Genomic DNA, 19,897 nt, shown 5'->3' on the forward strand with positions numbered 1-19,897 from the left:
TCAAGCCCTTTATCCAACATCCAACAATAATGCATTTTTTTTATTCATAAAGGCCTTTTTTTATTTTTATTTTTTAGTTTCAGCTACCCTCTTGTCATGTCCGTCAGTTATCATGTCATTTACTATCACTGATCTTTGCATTTATCATGCTTGTTAGCTTCTGCTGGCAGTGTGTGAGCGAAACACCATCATCGGCACCAGCTGCCAGGGATCCATGCTGCCCTCTATCACTAACGTCATCAACCTCGCTGACAGCCATGACCGCGCCGCCTTTGCCATGGCAACGCATGTCAAGCAGGAGCCGCGGGAGAGAGAGAACAGTGAGACTAAGGAAGAGGTGGGACACAAACGGACAAACAAACAAACACACACACGCCACAATTTGTCAAGAGGCATGCTCTCTGACATAAAATAGAACATTATCTTCCCATTAGAGAAAAAAATTAAAGCATTGCTTCTTGGCAGTCAAAGCCCTCCAAAAAGATAATTGTTTTCTTCTCTTCTCTGGCAGGATGTGGAGATAGACATAGAGTTAGCACCAGGTGACCAGACAGCCATCCCAAAGACTAAGGAGCAGGCTGAAAGAGATGCAGGCAACCAACTGCACATGCTGACAAACCGCCATGACAAGTTTCTTGACTCACTACGGGAGGTCAAGGTGAGAATGGCTTTTCTGCAACCAGCATGTACTGTGTCCTACGGTGTACTGAGGGGTTGACAAAACTGATTTAATTTTGACAAAGCTGGGGGGGTTCTTAGAATTACCCATATTACCCAGGGGCTACTACTAGCAAAATTAGAGAATGTCGAAGTTATTTAACTTCATTTTATGCTTAATATATTTTCCCTCATTTATCCTGTGCATACATTTTTCATAATACAGAGCCCTGCTAGTTTTATTCTAGCTGTAAAATAAGGGAACTTGTTTTGGCATGGAACATCCGTCGACTACATATAATCAAACAGTAGGATAGTAAATCAGACAATCTCTCTGAAACCACTGCCTTGCTGAGTGAGCAGCTGTCATTTTTTTCTTCTCTGCTCTGTGTTAGACGGGGGCACTTCTGAACGCTCTGGTCCAGCTTTGTCACATCTCAACACCCTTGGCTGAGAGGACGTGGGTCCAGCTCTTCCCTCGCCTCTGGAAGATCCTCTCTGACAGGCAGCAGCATGTGAGTATAACTTCCTGGCCTCTATCTAGTTACACCCAGAGCAGGAAAGCATGTTGTATATTTTAGCATTGCTAGGAGTACGGTAGAAGTATGCGGATGTTTGAGGTTATATGTGTAACCAAATTATCATATTTTAAAATATTGTGAATATTCAATAAGGTAAAGAATCACATGCTTCTTCATCACTTTCCTGATAATGTTCTTAGTATCGGCAACAACAGAATGTCCTTTCAGCTTTGTGGGGAAATGTTTGATATCATTTTGCAACTAAAATATTTTACATTTGCATGACACAGCTTGCATCCTGTAAGAAACCATACAGTATGCCTCTACTTTTTTATATACAAACACATATATCCTCATCTAGTATTATATATTTTTTTGTATCTTATCCTTGATGCAAGCAGACAATAACTCTGACCTTGGTCATCTTAGTTCTGTCTCAAAATGTATAATTCTACTTAATGAGGAACAGATTCATTTATGCTAGATATGGAAAGTGTGAGAGAGTGTTAGTGTGTGACTTGTTCAAAGGCCTTGATTTAAAGTGATTGAGCTTTTAAAAATCTGAAAGATGCAATCATTAGAAAGATAGCGATTATTTTCTACCTGTGACGGGCATGAAGTCACAAATATGTCACATGTTTATTCTGAGGCCTGCCTCGGCTCTGCGTTTCGAGCCGCCATTACACCATATCAATTTATGGTGAAAACAGAGAGATCACTGCCTGGTGCTCAGGCTTTATATCTCTGGGGGGATTATTACATGGGAAGGATAGAAAAGCGTATTCTTCTTAGGAAGGAATTTGACATATTGGCCTTCTCTTCCACCAGCCTAATTAAAGTGACCACGAAGGCATTAATTATCTCATGCTGTCCATGGGCAGTAGAGTTATATTCATTACCAATACATAATTTATTACTGAGTGTGTGTCAGTCATGATTATCAGAGCACAAACTTCACGGTCACACTCAAAGCCGATTCTGTCCAAATGTGGCCGTCCTGAGAGGCTCAGATTCCATAGAGTTGCCCTGTGCAGTTCCAACAAGCAAATAATGCTTTTTTTCCATTACCTTATAAATCACATTACAAGTGCTAAATAGTCTGCATTAATAACTGGAAAATAACTGGATTATAGTTGTAACCACACAAGACAAATTAGGTTTTTTTTTCTTTAGGATATTAACATACTTCCAGTGTCTAAATGATCATGTTTGTTCTTCTGCATACAATTTGTCATTCGTCCCTTCCTAGTCATCTTACCTGTTTTCACTTACCTCTCTTTTCCTGTTTCTGAACAGCCTTCTGTTACTGGAAAAGGCCTCATGTTGCATCCAATATATGCAACAAAATGCCTTTATCAATAAGCTATATCAGTGCACTGCCACTTAAGTGAAACTGGGTAGTTGACAAGCTCTCTCTCCCCTCCCCAGGCTTTGTCAGGAGAAATGAGCCCTTTCCTGTGCAGTGGCAGCCACCAGGCCCAGAGGGACTGTCAGCCCAGCGCCCTAAACTGCTTTGTTGAGGCCATGTCCCAGTGTGTGCCTCCTATTCCTATCCGTCCCTGTGTGCTGAAGTACTTGGGCAAGACCCATAACCTCTGGCTACGCTCCACGTTGATGCTGGAGCAACAAGCCTTTGAAAAGGGCCTCAGCCTACACAGCAAACCCAAGCAGAGCACAGAGTTCTACGAGCAGGAGAGCATAACACCACCTCAACAGGTAAATTGACATAATCAAAGATCTTTTTTATCTTGTCTAATTTCCACTCCAATATTTACTAATTAACGGCCTTCATACAATGTAGTATTTCCTCCAGGACTTAATGTATCAGGAAATTAAAGAAATCAAAACGGAATACATCATCATGTGACACCCGAGGCCAACATACTAAAACAACTATTTTAGGGCTGGCTTCATAAAAGTGCTGCTGTTCTTTTTTTATTCATTGTTCTCTTCCACAGTGGAGGATCTGGAGATATATTTGTCATGTGTTGCCGCCTCAGTTTAAAGTTGGCAAACCTGCCTCTTACCCTGTTCGAACAAGACTCATTAGCAAAGCCGCTCCCGTTTAATTAACAGATTGATCACTGCAGATGTTTCAATTTGTTCTGCTGCCACCCAAGTGTTGTTTTACTTGTCAATAGGAGATTTTGGACTCCCTAGCAGAGCTGTACTCTCTCCTCCAAGAGGAGGACATGTGGGCCGGCCTGTGGCAGAAGAGGTGCAAGTTTCCTGAGACGGCCACAGCCATTGCCTACGAGCAGCATGGATTCTTTGAACAGGTGAGAGAAAGTTTGAAGGGAAACCACTGGCCACTTTAAAATGCATGTGTAATCTTACTTAGTATACACTGTTGCCAGTTTATTGGGTTCACCGCCCTGCAAATAAATCCTAACTCTGTGAAGGTGTTATTTAACTTTATGAGCTGTAATTTGTGGTGCTGTAAAATTATATTGCATTTTGCTGAGAGGTGTTTCTAATCTTATGTCGACCCCATTAATATCAATGAGGATAAAGAAAAAAAATTGCAGCATGTTGCACCAAGGCAGGCAGGCTGCACTAATAATCACTGCATTAGCCTCAAAGAGCTTGTATTTTAATTTTGCATGTCTCTGTTCAGGCCCAAGAGAGCTACGAGAAAGCCATGGAGAAGGCTAGAAAAGAGCATGAGAGGAGCAACGTCTCCCCAGCCATCTTCCCTGAGTACCAGCTCTGGGAGGACCACTGGATACGGTGAGATGTCTGGATCCCAGAGGGCAGTCTTGTGTTTCACATCAAGAGAGCCGGCAGAGCACAAAACCATAGTGGATTTTTATTTTAATACCTTCATATATATACACTGTGCGCCATTGATTGTGCAAACCAGATTACATTGATTCAATTCATCACACAAATTATACAGCTGGGCAGCCAGTATCCAATATTGGAAGAATATATTGAACAAACTTAATTTCTGTATATGCATGTTTTTCCTTTATGAGTCTGTCTATTTCACCTTTTTCTTTGCACGCCCCAAATATCATTTTTGTTCATATATGGATACGGGATAGTTGCTGTTGGAAGGAAAATATGTATAAGTCAGCAGGGAATTTCCATCAAGTCCACTTTCTTTGTGATATATCTGAATTAAATAGCTTCCCATAACCTGCCACAATCTAGGATGACCACCACGCCTCCCTGCAGAACCAAATGGCTCCCAGCTGTATGCCTGCCAGTTAAAAACCCATTATTGTTAAATAGGGTCCAATATTTGGTGTATTTTACCATGCAAATCATTCATAAAATTAAAATGGGTGAGACTAAGTAACCCCAAGGGGCCTATGTAAATGTGAAAAACCCAGAAGGTATTTTAAAAACCTAAAATCATTATCAGTGGATTATTATCCAGGCAATGCTCCCACAGTGACCGCTCCAATACGAAGGGTACATTTGATTGCTAAAATGTTGTTAAGCTCAGCTGTAGCACACTTAAAAACATAATCGGTTTAAAGTTGCCTAAACATTTCATCTCCCTTGCCTTCATGTCCAGCTGTTCTAAGGAATTGAACCAGTGGGAACCTTTGACAGAATATGGCCAGTCTAAAGGCCACTCAAACCCTTATCTCATGCTCGAGTGTGCTTGGAGAGTTTCCAATTGGGCTGCCATGAAGGAGGCTCTGGTACAGGTAAGGATTGCGCAGTCACCATGTACAAAAATGTATTCATGTATGGATCTTTACACACACACACACACACACACACACACACACACACACACACACACACACACAGGAGTGCTCTCACTGTGCTCTCACTGTCTCCCAAGGGTTGCAATAACTCCTAACAGTTTGACAGAAAATAGAAACTCTAACCACAAGTTCTCGCTAACACAATGACAGACGCAGTGGAGCCTGTAGCCGTGAACTCATTGAACCAGAGACTTGACTATACTTTTTTTGCATTTTATTCCTGGTTTCCGGTACAGTGGTGTATATTAAGCACAGGCCTCGTGTTTAGTGTGACTTGATCTTGGGACCGTCTGGTTCTTCCTCAACACCCCCCCTCCCCCCCCGGGCGAATGAGAGAGAGCTGGCCATAAAGCTGTGGAAATGCAGTTCAGCTGTTTGCTCTGTTAATTTATTGGCTTCATGTTTCCTGAAACAATGTGTAGACGGGTGGCGAGCGCGTGATAGTACCTGACATATAACAAATACTCCTGCTTTGCTCTTTCAAGGAGACTTGGAACCAATACATTGAGCCGCTCCGTCCTAAGGTGACACCTAATTAAATTGTCTGGATGGCAGCACCAACTACGCTCTATCCCTTCTTCTGTGTTTCCTTCCTTCCTTCTTCTGTCCCCCCATTTCTCCTTCTTTTTTTCTCCAACTTCTCTTCTTCACTTGGTTTTCTTTTTGTTATTACTACCCTCTGTACTTCCACTTCAGCTCCGGTTTTAGCAGCAAATATTTACGACAGCTGCGTGTGTGAATAATTACCCCGGCATCTGCTGCAGGGTGATTTGTTTTATGGTGGAGGAGAGAGGAGCAAGGCTTTCAGTTACCTGCCTGCGTACCGCTCACCAGCTCAAGTCCAAATGTCCCCACTTTCAATTAAAGCTAGCTCTTGATAAGGGCCGCCCTGTCACCAGGATATTCATCAAACGTCACCCCTGATAAGTGCGCTCTGACTGATTACTGTAATTTTCTCCCAACATCGGAAGAGCATACACAAATACACACCTATGCTTTCTTATTCTCTTGCTATTTTCACTTTACCTCTTTCACCCACTTAAAAAAAACACACAATAGCAAAACTACAGGGTTGACGTAGCGGGTCCCCAGGGCTATTGTTTGTTTAGTGTTAATGCACTCTGCGTTTTAATCAATAGCCTTTTCCTCTCCTCCGCCTCTGTGTCTGACTCGTCAGGTTGATTAGTCATTAGTACAAAAGTCCTGCTGAAACCATTCAGAAAATGAATTGGAAACAGTATTGTTGTGTGTTCGTACTAAATTATGCAAGGAAAGCATCATAGGCCCTTTCCCCTCAGATGTTTTCATTTAATTAAAACCACCACACTCTCAACACTGTGTGAAGAGTGTGCACTATTCAGCTTTAATCATAAGGACAAGCATACAGGAAAAGAGCGCGCAGCTTATACAAAATATGTCTTGATTCTAGAGAATATGTCATCAATTCCACATTTATTTAAGTGCTTATTCTTGAATTCATCTCTTGAGCTGCAGCTAAAGGCTGCCATCTGTCATTGTGCCAGTCAGCTTTTCCCAAAAGTATACAGTTTTGACATACTGCTCATGTGTCCTGGCATAACATAGTTATAGAACCTAAGAACAAAGATAATTAAAAAAATGTGTATTATTACCCCGAACAAGGTATGTATTGAGGGGAAAGGCAGTCTTCTCTCTCTCTTTTTTTTTCTTATCTGCATTTTATTCTGTGGTACCTGTGTGGATTTTGCAGGAAAACTGGTGGATTGTTTCACAAGATAAAAAAGCAGATAACATTAAGCTATTTCCAGTGCAAACTCAAGTAAAGCTTGATTTCCTGGAGACGGCAGATGGTCGACTAAGTAAAAGACTGATGAGAGAAACAAATTACAAGTCATTTATGCTCTTCAGATGAATATAAACTAGCAAAACTCACATTTTCAACAGCAGCAGTGTACTTGTGAATCATTTTGATATGTGACAGAACATTTGAGAACGACAGCTACTAAAACCCCTGCTGTCGTGAGACTGAGCCTCCACCACAATCTCATCTTTTTGTTTTAGTTATACCAAGACACTCCAATTAATCTGATAGTGGTGTGTTAGTTTTCAAAAAAAACAAAGCTTACCTATTTAAAAAAAAAATATATATATATATATATACACATACACCCACACACATATATGGACAGTTCGATTTAATAGCCACCGTCTTTTGCTAGTATACATTTGTTGTGAAACATGGAAATGGAAATTCTGTCTGAATCTCCAGGTGGAGCTGAGCTGTCCTAAGGAGATGGCGTGGAAGGTGAACATGCACCGTGGCTACCTGGCCATCTGCCACCCAGAGGAGCAGCAACTCAACTTCATAGAGCGGCTAGTGGAGATGGCCTCCAGCCTAGCCATCCGCGAGTGGAGGAGGTTGCCTCACATTGTTTCCCACGTGCACACGCCGTTGCTGCAGGTCAGTGTATAATATGCATGGACATTTTTTTTTTTTTCTGTGGAAAGGCTCCATTTAGACTTACACAGTAGTCAGGAGGCCAGGACGAGTAGTAAAGGGAAGTCAGTTTATTGTGATAAGCACTTGGGAGACATGCATGTCAAGAGATCATCGGTAGCCTTGAGACGCTGTGGAGTCGCTGGATAATGGCCTCTATCGCCCTCTCTCACTCCATTTTGTACAATTGAGATAGATGATTAAAAAAAAAAAATCAAAAAGCCTTTAAGCCTCTTTGATTCCACCATGAGAGATTACAATAGACAAGGCCAAAGATGAAAAAGGGGAAGGAGAAAATTGAAAAAGGTAAAGTGAATAGAATGGGATACATGAGGAGAAAAGGACAGAGAGAGAAGAAGAAGAGGAGGAAAGAAAGAGAGTTAGTTTAGAATGGCTGTAATTACTTCCCTGCCATCAGATACCATTTGATTAAATACCTGCAGCAGAATTACATTTACATGATGAATGGGACGGTCTGAATGAAGGTTAGAAATGGGCCATCAGCTGATATTAACAGATAATTGTGAAAAATATTGTATTGCCTAATTTATTTTGTTTTGGGAGATTTGACTTCGGAGCGGGGGGGTTAAGTCTTCAGCACAGCTCTGATTCACTACATTTATCTTTTCAAAATGGGTATTTGAATTGGGTGACTACGTTCTTTGTTATTGTGTGCGCGTGTTTTTTTGGTGTGCATGTGCTCGCATATGTGCAGTCCAATTATTTACCCTAGCCGAGGGAAAACAAGCTATTTATTCCTCTACCCAGCCAAGCGGCCTGTTGTAAATCTCCATTCCAAACTCTATATCTCACATTCACGACTCCATGCGCCTCAGAGAATGAGAAGCACAGACTCTGCAAATACGCGACAGGCCATTTGAATCAAGTTATCACCAAATCCCAGCTCTTAGCAGTGACTCACGATCAATGGATTATTACCCACACTATCGATTATGAGGGTTGGCATTAATATTGATTGATGAGTAGTTATAATGGAATGATTGATTATATGTTCACAAAGCGGCTTTGGGCCAATCAATGAGGCTTTTTTTTTTCATGGAATGAGATAGAAGCCCTCGCTTATCATTTTCCCATCTCCTTGTCCTTTTTTTCTGGGCCATATCGGACCAGGTTAGCCATTGAAGTAATGAAGGACGACTTTCCCCTCAATTATTTTAGTGCCATAAAATACATTTTGCTAGATTGTATTTGTAATGCAAAAATGCTTTTTTTTTGTTTCCGTTACTGTTACCCCGATTTTTGACTTTGAATTATTTAATCAAATTGGCCTAAAATTATCCATCAAACTGCTAACATCAGCAATAATGTGTGTTTATGTTTTGTTACAAGAGGCTATAAGAAGAAGGCCCTTTTTCTCAGGGTTATTTTACAGATCTTCAGGTATAGCTGTCCGGGGAGGTTAATGTGTTTGGCCACTTTAATCCATCTCATTTGTTGAGGATTTCAGCCTCTGGGATTGTTGAGTATGAGTCTTAAGCCAGTGACCTGAAGGAGGGCCACCCCAGAATTGTCTTTTGTCTTCATATCTCTCAAAGCCCTATAATAACAGTATCGGTCTTCTTTCTATCATTTCATCTTTAATGTTTTTTCACTCTTGATGTCTTTACCTTATAGTCATTTCAAAGATTTTCTGGTCTTTAGTATTAGACCAGTCTCACAGTAAATTTGCTGCTTGATAAGTCTAGACATTTTAGACTTTTTTTAAATCTAAAAGGTTTGGATGCATTTAGACATCTGTCTTAAGTCTGACTAGCCGTTAGCCATTCACCATCATCCCACCTACCTTTAGTTAGATCCTGATCTCCATCTCTACCTCATATCCATGTTGTCACCCTATCTGCTTGTTCTTGTTCTTCTGATCCTCCTCCCTTACCTTCTATTTCTTATCGAATAATTTGAATACTTTAGCGAAGTTCTGACAAAAAATTATGGGGGAGACTTTCTAATGGCTCACTTAGTATGCCAATGTCAAAATGTTTTCTGTTCTGTGTTTATGATTTAAGAACAAGCCTATTTGTTTTTGTCAGGATCCTTTCTTTTTTTTATTTTTTTATTTTTTTAAACACTAAAAAGTATGCTGACAAAAAAAGCATTTGTCTGGCAAAACTTTTTTCTTCACACGATTTTAAGTTATAAACAGGAGAGAAAACTATTTCAATTAGAAATTCAGGAAAAAAATCTCACTCACTCAGGGCTTACATACAAAACAACCTACAGGCAACAAAGCTTAAAATTTGTTTGGTTCTAGAGCATCATCACAATGCAAACGGAAAACAATTTACATGAGATACTTTAAACAAGTGACCATTCACTGATGGACAGATGGACACAATGCGTGTAATGCAGTGCAAACTAAGCAGGAATTGGCTTGTAGCATACATTTGTTGAGATCTGTTGACAAAATATTGACAAGCTCAAGTGCAGCTGGTCCACTGTCTGGATCAAATCTTTGAAGCAGGTCTGGGAACACGTTCACTGTAAAAAAAAAAAATCTTAACCATTGCAATCTTAAGAAACATTTCCGATATCTTCAGATCTGCCACTTTGCAAGTTTAAAGTTGGAGCCAAAGAGTCAAGTGTGGTCAAGATGCTCAGGATACTTAAAAATACAAAAAGATCCAGCTGATTCTTACTTCTAACTTCCCCCCAGGCGGCACAACAGATCATTGAGCTGCAAGAAGCAGCCCAAATTAATGCAGGGCTTCAGCCAGCTAACCTGGGCCGCAACACCAGCCTCCACGACATGAAGACTGTAGTGAAAACCTGGAGGAACCGACTGCCCATTGTTTCTGATGACCTGTCGCACTGGAGCAGCATCTTCATGTGGCGCCAGCACCACTACCAAGGTATGACGCACAATCTGACACAACCAGTACTGTCCCTAAGCATAAGACCAGTGATATCGAAACACAGTTATGTTCTTATGCATGACTTTTTTACGCATTCGCCAAAGCTCTCTCTCTCTCTCTCTCTCTCTGTCTCTCTCTCTGTCTCTCTCTGTCTCTCTCTCTCGCTCTCTCCGTCTCTCTCTGTCTCTATCGCTCGTTCTGTCTCTCTCTCTCTCTCTCTCTCTCTCTCTCTCTCTCTCTCTCTCTCTCTCTCTCTCTCTCTCTCTCTCTCTCTCTCTCTCTCTCTCACATTTACCTTACTCAGTGCTCTCTCCCGCAGTGACTTTGAAACCATTCAGAGAGGCAGCCACTGCAAAATGTGATGTCTCAAGCAAGTTGAGCTCCAACTCACACTGTGAGGCGCTGAAATTATGATAGCGCTGGTTCTGCAGCACCATGCCAATAAAATACACTTCATTTATACGTGACAGCCTTCAAACTTATGTTAAAGTGAAATGGAATTTTCTCGATGAAATTCATCGCCATGGCCCATTTACTGTTCAATACGTTTTGTGTCCCCAGTGCCCTCCTCTGCATTATGACAGCATAGCTTTCAGAGTGCTAGAAGATTTCCCAAAGTTAATTCTGCTCTTTGCAGTGTGTTCATTAATGTTTTGTCTCTGCCCACAGCCATAGTGACGGCATATGAAACAAACACACAACATGATCCAAACAACAACAATGCCATGTTGGGAGTTCATGCCTCGGCTTCTGCTATCATTCAGTACGGCAAGATAGGACGCAAACAGGTACTGGTTTAGGCTTATGAGCCTGTTTACTTACATCGAAATCAATAATCAATAAGTTCAATATTTATTTTTCTCAGATTCCTTCAACCTTTTTGATTGTGTTCGTGAAGCCACCTCACTGTTGTCTCCACAGGGTTTGGTGAATGTGGCTCTGGACATTCTGAGTCGTATCCATACCATTCCCACAGTGCCCATTGTTGACTGCTTCCAGAAGATCAGACAGCAGGTCAAATGTTATTTGCAGCTGGCTGGCGTCATGGGCAAGAATGAGTGCATGCAGGTAAGATGAAATGTGAAGTTCTCTTATATTATATATATTCAAGCATAAACCTACCTGGTTCTTTAACTAATGAAAACATACAACCCTTTTTCCAAAACAGTTGGGATGCTGTGTAAAAATCGAAATAAAAACTGAATGCAATGATTTGCAAAATCCCATATATAATTGAAAATAGCACAAAGACAATATTTCAAATATATAAATATATATAAATCCTCATTTAGAATTTGAAGCCAGCAACCTGTTTCAAAACAGTTGGGGCAGGGTCATGTTCACCACTCTGTTGCATCACCTCTTCTGTTTACACTCTGTAAGTGTTTGGGAACTGAGGAGACAAACTGCTGTCATTTTCAAAGTGGAATGTTTTCCTATTCACGCTTGATGTAATACAACAATGGGGTGACGGATTGGGACTGCAGGAGGCCGGTTTAGCACCCAAACTCTTATACTGCAGAGCCTTGCCGTTTTAAAGAATATGTAAAGAATGTGGTTTGGCATTGTTCTCAGACTCTGGGATGCTCTTTTTTATACACAATCATGTTACTAACATGTTGCTAGTTAACCTAATTGATTGTGAGAGGTTCCACCATGTTTTCTTTTAGCTGGCATTAAATCAAAAATTCAAAATGAGCATATAATTAAAAAGAAAAAAAAAGACATTTCTCAGTTTTAACATTTGATATGTTGTCCTTCTATTTTCAGTTAACTAAGGAGTTTCAATATTTTGCAAATCATTACATTTTGCTTCTATTTACATTTTTCCCAGCATCCCAAATGTTTTGGAAACTGTTTTGTAGTTTTTTCTTTTTAGAAAGTAGCAGTAAGAGTAAAGTGAAGCATCCCCATAAACAATAGTTGCAGGTAATTGGTGTAATCTCAATACTGGACTGTTGGGTAGAACTCTGCCAGTAATTAATAATACATTACATGTATTAAAGTTTGTGTGTTAACAAATGTGTTTATCATCTCTTGGTTTCTGTGGCTTATACATAACATAACTCACTTCTGAGAAAGAGCCCAAATAATTTAATTTGTACAAAGGATCAATACACGATAAATATATTGCACCCAAGTAGCACCGGGGTAATAATGCAGCACAGGTGCAAAACATTTAGACTGTAGTAATGCATGCTCCAGTTTGAAATAAGCCAGCCTCTACTGAAGAACAACACAATTGATACATTTAGTGTGATTTAAGGACTTTGGTTTTTCCTGCTCCCAGTAGCTGGGGGCATAGTTAGCGGTACTTCTGGTGGGAAAAGTAGCAAGAGAGAGAAGTGTTTGGGGTTGCTCTAGGTGACAAGTTATAGCAGGGAGACTTATAAGAGAGTGTAACTCAGGAGCTTGCTCTTAAGCCCATGGAGTACTCTGATTAATAGAAGCAGTTCAGCACACCACAAGTCATTAAAAGTGCCAGTAGACACTCTTTCTCTCTCTCTCTCTCTCTCTCTCTCTCTCTCTCTCTCTCTCTCTCTCTCTCTCTCTCTCTCTCTCTCTCTCTCTCTCTCTTTCTCTTTCTCTTTCTCTTTCTCTTTCTCTTTCTCTTTCTTGCGCTCGCGCTCTCTCTCTCTCTTGCACTCGCTGTCTCTCTCTCTTGCACTCGCTCTCTCTCTCTCGCGCTCGCTCTCTGGCTCTTCTATCTCATCTCCTCTGGTTCTCTCTGTCTCTCTCTCCCGCTACACATCGTTTGTCACAGCAGTACATAGGGGACACCTAATCAGAGGCTCACCATAATGGAAGTTTAGTTCCCTTAACGCCTCTTTTCTTACTTCTTAATGAACACCGAGCAGTTTGTTTGTTTTTCACCTGTGATTATGGCTCTGCCTAAAACAGAACATAGTGGTATCTTTTCTGCGACTCCTCCCTAGCGACAATGAAAGTTTCTTTACTGCAGTTTGGTTCAAAGTTAAACCTTTGTTGTTCACGTCCTTTTCTGTTAGGGTTTGGAGGTGATAGAATCCACCAACCTGAAGTATTTCACCAAGGAGATGACTGCCGAGTTCTACGCTCTGAAGGGCATGTTCCTGGCTCAAATCAACAAGTATGTCCATCAATGCTCCAGCTGTGTGCTCCTTGACTGCCTTTCCAGCTTTGTTACTTTTGTTAGTTTTTCCAACTTTAGATTGGCTTCTTTCATCTTTTTGTTTTTTTCTGTAACAATATGAATCTGTCTTTCTGTCATCGTCATGCTTTTGTTCATCATCACATCGGCACCAAGCAGTATGAGCAGTCCCTTAACCCTGCGTAGGTGTTTTATCCTGTCAGGGAATGACAGTCATTTTTAATCAGCACTTCGCGCATCAAAGTGGCGCACCTCTGAGATTATGTTACTAGGTAACCCCAGTGATGGGGCTTAGATGTTAATGTAAATCTGTGTCATCAGTTTATGACAGTGTCAGTAATTTGTTTGTTGCTGCAGGTGTTGCCTGCGGAGTGTGCGACTGAACTCTCTGTGCTTTACCCTGTGTATCCACAGCTGCACTTTTCAACACCCTTTCCCCTTCAGCACCCCCATTTTCACCCGTCATCTGTGACGTGACATGGCGTCCTGAGGGGTGAAATACAAATTGAGGAAGGCTTATTAAATGTATATGCAGCTCAATAATTAACTCCAGGCAATTTGCAGGAATCTCTGGGATCAGCAGAACTTGCCTCCACCTCGGTGGGGTTTATTGCAATCATTAAGTTTCCCCTACACCGGGGGGGAATTAACAGCAGAGTGGGGGTTAGGGGTTGGGAGAGTCTGCGTGTGTGTGTATGTACAAGTGCAACCATATGTGCTAAGGATTTTGGGATCATTCAATTAAACGGGTGTCAGAGATTTGACAGTCTGCCGGGTGCCTGTGCTCCTGTTGAGCTGGGTAGTAGAAACTGTTAATGTACTTTAACACTGGCAAAGTGACTGCGGCAACCCCATTAAGTATTACTGGAGGGTCTTCGGCTCTGACTCCCATAGCAATCAAGCTCCCATTTCTTAATCATATGCCAAAATGCCTTTTATAATAACACAATTTAATTGATTGGCTTGGAAGACATGTCACTGTAAGTAAGTGGGAGAGTAGTTTTGGATGCACTCCTAAAATGGAGGTCCATTTACCAACTGTGGCTCAGTAAGGCTTTTTCATTGACAGGCCCGTCTCCTCGGTTTGACTGCAGGGTAGTGCGTCTTGGGGCACCTCTTGCATCTTATTTATTGATCAAAGACTGAAAGGTGTGTAACAATTATTCAGACTGCGTGCCAACGTGAGGTTAGGAACCGCTTGGCATGGTGAAAATGGCTGATGATTCAGAATATATATCCCTGTCAGCAGAAATGGTGCAGGGTCTCCTTTCAGATTCCCCACATCTTTTTTCTCTGCCTGCTATTTAACAGTTACTGAGTCAACTACTCAAAGTGTGACTGTACCAGGGAAAAAAAATATAATAATCCCAGGGATTCTCAAGTTTATCAGCCGGCAGATTGCTCTTCACGGTGAATGACTTGTGTGCAGATAAATATAGCCATTACACTGATGTTTTTTACCTTGCTGCCACTGTCATTTCTGATAAAATAGGAAGATGCTAAGCTCATATGTCACCCAGTATTACATGGATTGATCTGCACAGTATGATGAGGTAGGGTTCAACTCGTATTACAATATAGCAAAACGCCTGAACCCTTGGTGACATTAATTCATGTTGGGTTAAATGCTTACTCTGTAATGCCGAGGGGAAAGGCCTTGAAGATTACAGCAGATGAAATATGGTGCTTATTGATGTGTATAACATCATTCAGAATGTGATCATCATAATCTGTGTCCCGCACTCCCATCTTTCTCCTATTCTTTGCCCCCCCACCACACACACACACACACACACACACACACACACACACACACACACACACACACACACACACACACACACATACACACACTTCTAATATCTATTTTTTCATCCCGACGTCCCTTTCACTCAATCTTTCTTCCTCCTTCACCTCCAGCTACCTCTTTTTAGTCATTTGCCCTTCTCTCGTCTGTCTCTCACTCTGTAACGCTTTTCACCTTCCCTCCCTTCTTGTTCCAGGTCAGAGGAGGCCAATAAGGCCTTTTCAGCAGCGGTACAGATGCATGATGTCCTTGTGAAGGCCTGGGCCATGTGGGGTGACTACCTGGAAAACATCTTTGTGAAGGACCGCCAGCTCCACTTGGGAGTCTCCGCCATTACCTGCTACCTCCACGCCTGCCGCCACCAAAATGAGAGCAAGTCCCGCAAATACCTCGCAAAGGTGATAAGGGAACTGGGAAGGTTGGGCTTTTGTGTTCAAGGGTGGTAGGCAAAATGTGAAGAGTTATTGTGAAATGCTAAGGCTACACCCACACCAGTACACTAATCTTTTGCTGCGTTACGCCTTGCATCCACATTTTTTTGGTATTTTTGAGTCCCTAAAAAGGAGACATTTGGAAATGCTGCTGAGCCCGTTTTAGTTTTCAAACTCTGTGGTTGAGTTTTTGTCTGGAGGGGTGGAAACAGAAACCTCTGACTGACGGTCTCTGTATCATCATTTACAGTCTTATCAGTTAGGTAGGCTGACCATATTTTTGTGACTTCGTCCTTCTTGTGTGGGTGTTCCTTTCCTTGTGCCATGGCTTCTTTCAGCAACAGAGATTGTTTCAGTAATAGTGTGGCTGTAGCCTAATACTGACAACATAACCACTGGTGTTTGTTTATCTCTTGTCCTCAGTTGGTGAAGATTTATGAGTGAAATGTTTTTTTTCTGTGGTTTGTTTGCTTTGAAACTAGCAAGTCATCAACCACTCTTGGACATAAACCTTGTTTTTATAAAACCAGTAGCCTCAATCACACCTTTTTTTTTCTTTTACATAGTCACTTTTAATTCCCTGCTTCCCTGACCCTATCAGGCATGTACATTATTGATGCCGATGAGAAGAAAGGCGTTATTTTTTTTACCCCTCTCAGACTCTGCCACAGGTACAGAGAGTAGTAATTTGATTGATTACAGTCCAGCAGTAGACTGTGCGGATGGGTTCCCACGGCAGATCGATGGTGGAGTGAAGGCCATCCTCTGGCACGGGGGGTTAACATACTAATGGCCTCCCCTGATACTCCAATCTCATGACCCTCTACACGGACTGACCTCTCTAACAGTCAGACCAATGCTACCATACTTACCAGTTGAGTAAGCCCTGTGTGGGAGGCAGAGATAGACTCCTTGCTAACAAGCATCCCACTTTCTTACACACACACATACACACATACACACACTTATTCAGTGCAGCCCATCCAGTCCTTCCAAAGGTTAGAAAATAAAGACCTCTGTTTGCTCTTATAGTAGTTAAAGCACTGAGACCTGCACTGTGCTCTACCACACAAGTGAGGTGGTTCTCAATATCAAGAACAGTGGCAACATTAAAACAGGTGATCACAGAACAACATGTTTTTGATGTAGTTAAAACGATTTTACAAAGTGGATCTTTTTCTCTATTTGTTATTTATTAATAGACTGGAGGTGGCTGAGATTGTGTAGAATTAGAGAGACTTATACATAGAGCAAAAGACCAGGTGTCAGGCTGGATAAATAATAAATATGGTCTTGCCACATCCAGTGTTACATTAGGCATTACTATCATTATCTGTCCTAATAGTGTCTGCTACCAGCTTCACATTCCAATTAGATGTTCTTCTTGTGACCAGCCACCCCCCAGTACCCTGGTATTGTGCTGCCAAGCCTGGTTGGCAGGGCTTAGTCCGGATGGGTGAAGTGAGATGACCAGTCATTATCAGTAATTATACACAATTTGTGTACCTGGGTTGGCTCGCTGAAGAGAGCCTGGGGGCTGAGTGGGCTTAATGTCTTCATCATAATGTAGACGCACACACGAGCACACTGGGGGAAGTGAGATCACCTCCACATTGGCTCAGCTTTGATCATAGTAATGATTGCCAAGATGGACTCGTTCTTTGCTCTGCAGCTCCTCTCCTGCTGTGAACAGAGCCAGGGAAGCAGCACGAGTCTGATTAATGATAGAGACCCTACCTCTTACTACTTGGTGTCTTACAGTACTTACTTTATTGGAACATTTTAATGCCTTGAGTATTGCATTTTGTTGTGTGTTTCTAGCTTCTTTTTGTACCTGTCCCCTTAATACATTTTTATGTTCTTGTTTCATCTGTAGGTGTTGTGGCTACTCAGCTTTGATGACAAGAACACCCTGGCAGATGCAGTAGACAAGTACTGCATTGGAGTGCCGCCCATCCAGTGGTTGGCATGGATACCGCAGCTCCTGACCTGCCTGGTTGGCTCAGAAGGCAAACCTCTGCTCAACTTAATCAGTCAGGTGAGGCCTTTACAAAACTCACAATCCTAGAGCCAGATCTAGATCCTCATTGAGCTTAAGCCAAAATACTCCTGGCCTCTGTGTTTAACTCTTTATCATTGGAAACAAACGTCAGCAACGGCAACAGCTTTGTCAAACTATCTTACCATTTAACTGGATGTTTGTCCCCTCCCCTTGTTGCCTTTTCACTTTGTTTTCCAATTTCATAGCTGGATGTCTGCTCCACCCATCAGTCATTCACCTTTCTTTTTCAATTGGCTTCTTTTATCCTTTTGGGGCAGCACATCTGGCCAGTGTTTGTGCATTAGTGCTCATGCACGTCTTTCTAATCAAGATAAATTAACTGCATTCATGCCAAAGTGGCCTCTCTCCTGCTTCCTATTTACCAAATTAAGCATTAAGATTTTTTCACTGTCCATTTTTTACAGAGATTTATTGTTTTTCACCAGTCCCTGGTGGATTGGTTTTTAAATTATTTGTTCAAGAAATGATTATAAAGTTAATATCGTACGCATCCGCACTGCGGGAACAGAGATAGTAATTAAACCGAGGACTAATTTGCTTTGCTTAATGGAGTATTATTTCCGCACAATTTGAAGAGGGTGATCTTCAAAGAGTAGTCTGCTATAACAAACAGCCATCCTCTCAGCAGAGCAGGAATATTGAATAGAGGATATGAGAGAGAGTGCAGAGGAGGATAAAGAGAATAGAGGGGAGAGACAGGGTTTTAGAATACAAGTGGGCAGTGAAAGAGATTGATGTAGTATCATGGAAAGACAGACAAAGTGATGATTACTTTGGGAATCATCTTCTTTTAGCATGTAGATAGAGAGGACACATCACACTGATGATTGGTTGTTAAGCTCATTAACAAGCTGGCTTAGTGCAAGTTAGCTGTTAAATAAATGAACACAGTGGTGGAAACATACGGATTCATTTGCATTGATGTTTTTATCCTGGATTTTTTATATATAACGCACTAATCTTATTAGCTGTTTTATCCATCTAGAGGACATTTAAACATGACACATGGTTGTTAGAAGTTTCAAAGTTGCAACCTCTTACAGTTAAGTCACATTAACGAGTACCTTCCTTGTGTATATGAATAGATCTATGCTGATCCAGTCCTCCCTTTGGTCTGCCTTGTCACCGTGTAATGACTGAAGGGTAAAAGGTTGACACCCGTTTTTTTTCATCTCCTTTTTTATGTAGCGAGAAAATCACATTTTAATGCATGGTGGGCTTTGTCTCTGCGCTCGCCTGAATTATTTAGAGTTTCTCTGTGGCGGCGGGATGTTTAAAAAACGTATGTTGAAATATTGATGAAGGTGAGGAGAAAAGCGCCCGGGGGCAGGCGGGAAGATGAATCAGAAGTTAACAGAGTATCTCAGCACCCCTCTCCACACAGTCTCCCACCCTTCCTTGCTGCCGCCTCGTCTACGGCTCGCCCTCTTCCCTCAGCCCACCTCGGCTTCGCCAAAATATGACATTTCTTATCTTCCCATTAGCAGGCTGATCTCTGGTACTCCTCTTCCTCTCTGCCTTCTTTTTCTCTTCATCTTTAATGCTGCTGTAGCTGCCACTTAGAACTCCTACTTCGCGTTACTCCTGACTCTGACTCTTAATCTGTCTTCTCTCGGTTTTTGAGCATTTGTGAAAAAGGAGATTCACAAAAAATTAGCTTTTTAGAGAGAGATTTTGGAGAGAGAGATAACTTTATTTGTCATTCAGGTATACACATAGATGCATAGAGTGCACATTGAATGAAATTTAATTGCATTTCACTTCAAGTAACAGCAAGAATATCAACATGTATATCTGGCGATCACTTTCACTGTTGCTGTAAAAATAATATATACTGTAAAACTAAAAAATATGAGAGATTAAGTGAAGGTGTGTAAACATTTACAGAATACCATATAGGTGTAGGATCTTGGTAATTTATACATTCTGCAAATTTTCACGAGATGACAACAAAGTTTGAGCAGGGAATTAAGCACTGCTATGTACATGTATGTTGTTTTATTTTAGCAGCAAAAGAGTTAAAACCTTTCAGTGGTGGCTGAAGGTTCTTCATAGTTGCATTAGCTCACCAACCGAGGAAGTAGAACTTGTTTTTCCAGGATGTAGTTCAATTTAATAATTTTTTCATCCAAGCTGTACAACAGCAGCAGTCGCTGTCACCAGTTAGTTAATCCATCTGTCTCTACTGCCTTGGTGCTGCCTTTACAGCACAATACTC

At 41.4% G+C, this 19,897-nt stretch overlaps 1 protein-coding gene across 1 annotated transcript in view; it reads left to right on the plus strand.

Moving 5' to 3' along the window:
- Positions 1–19,897, plus strand: part of trrap (transformation/transcription domain-associated protein) — a gene marked incomplete at its 5' end in the record, with an annotated part of 80,390 nt that overhangs the window by 43,968 nt on the left and 16,525 nt on the right. Inside the window, 14 exon segments of the mRNA XM_083933385.1 lie at positions 158–337; positions 512–658; positions 1,053–1,172; positions 2,607–2,894; positions 3,320–3,457; positions 3,796–3,908; positions 4,705–4,840; positions 7,152–7,343; positions 10,051–10,246; positions 10,919–11,037; positions 11,171–11,317; positions 13,258–13,358; positions 15,383–15,584; positions 17,494–17,655. Of these exon segments, the coding sequence (XP_083789511.1) occupies positions 158–337; positions 512–658; positions 1,053–1,172; positions 2,607–2,894; positions 3,320–3,457; positions 3,796–3,908; positions 4,705–4,840; positions 7,152–7,343; positions 10,051–10,246; positions 10,919–11,037; positions 11,171–11,317; positions 13,258–13,358; positions 15,383–15,584; positions 17,494–17,655 (2,241 nt within the window).

Source organism: Echiichthys vipera (assembly GCF_963691815.1).
Source record: "Echiichthys vipera genome assembly, chromosome: 18".
Lineage (NCBI taxonomy): Eukaryota > Metazoa > Chordata > Actinopteri > Perciformes > Trachinidae > Echiichthys > Echiichthys vipera.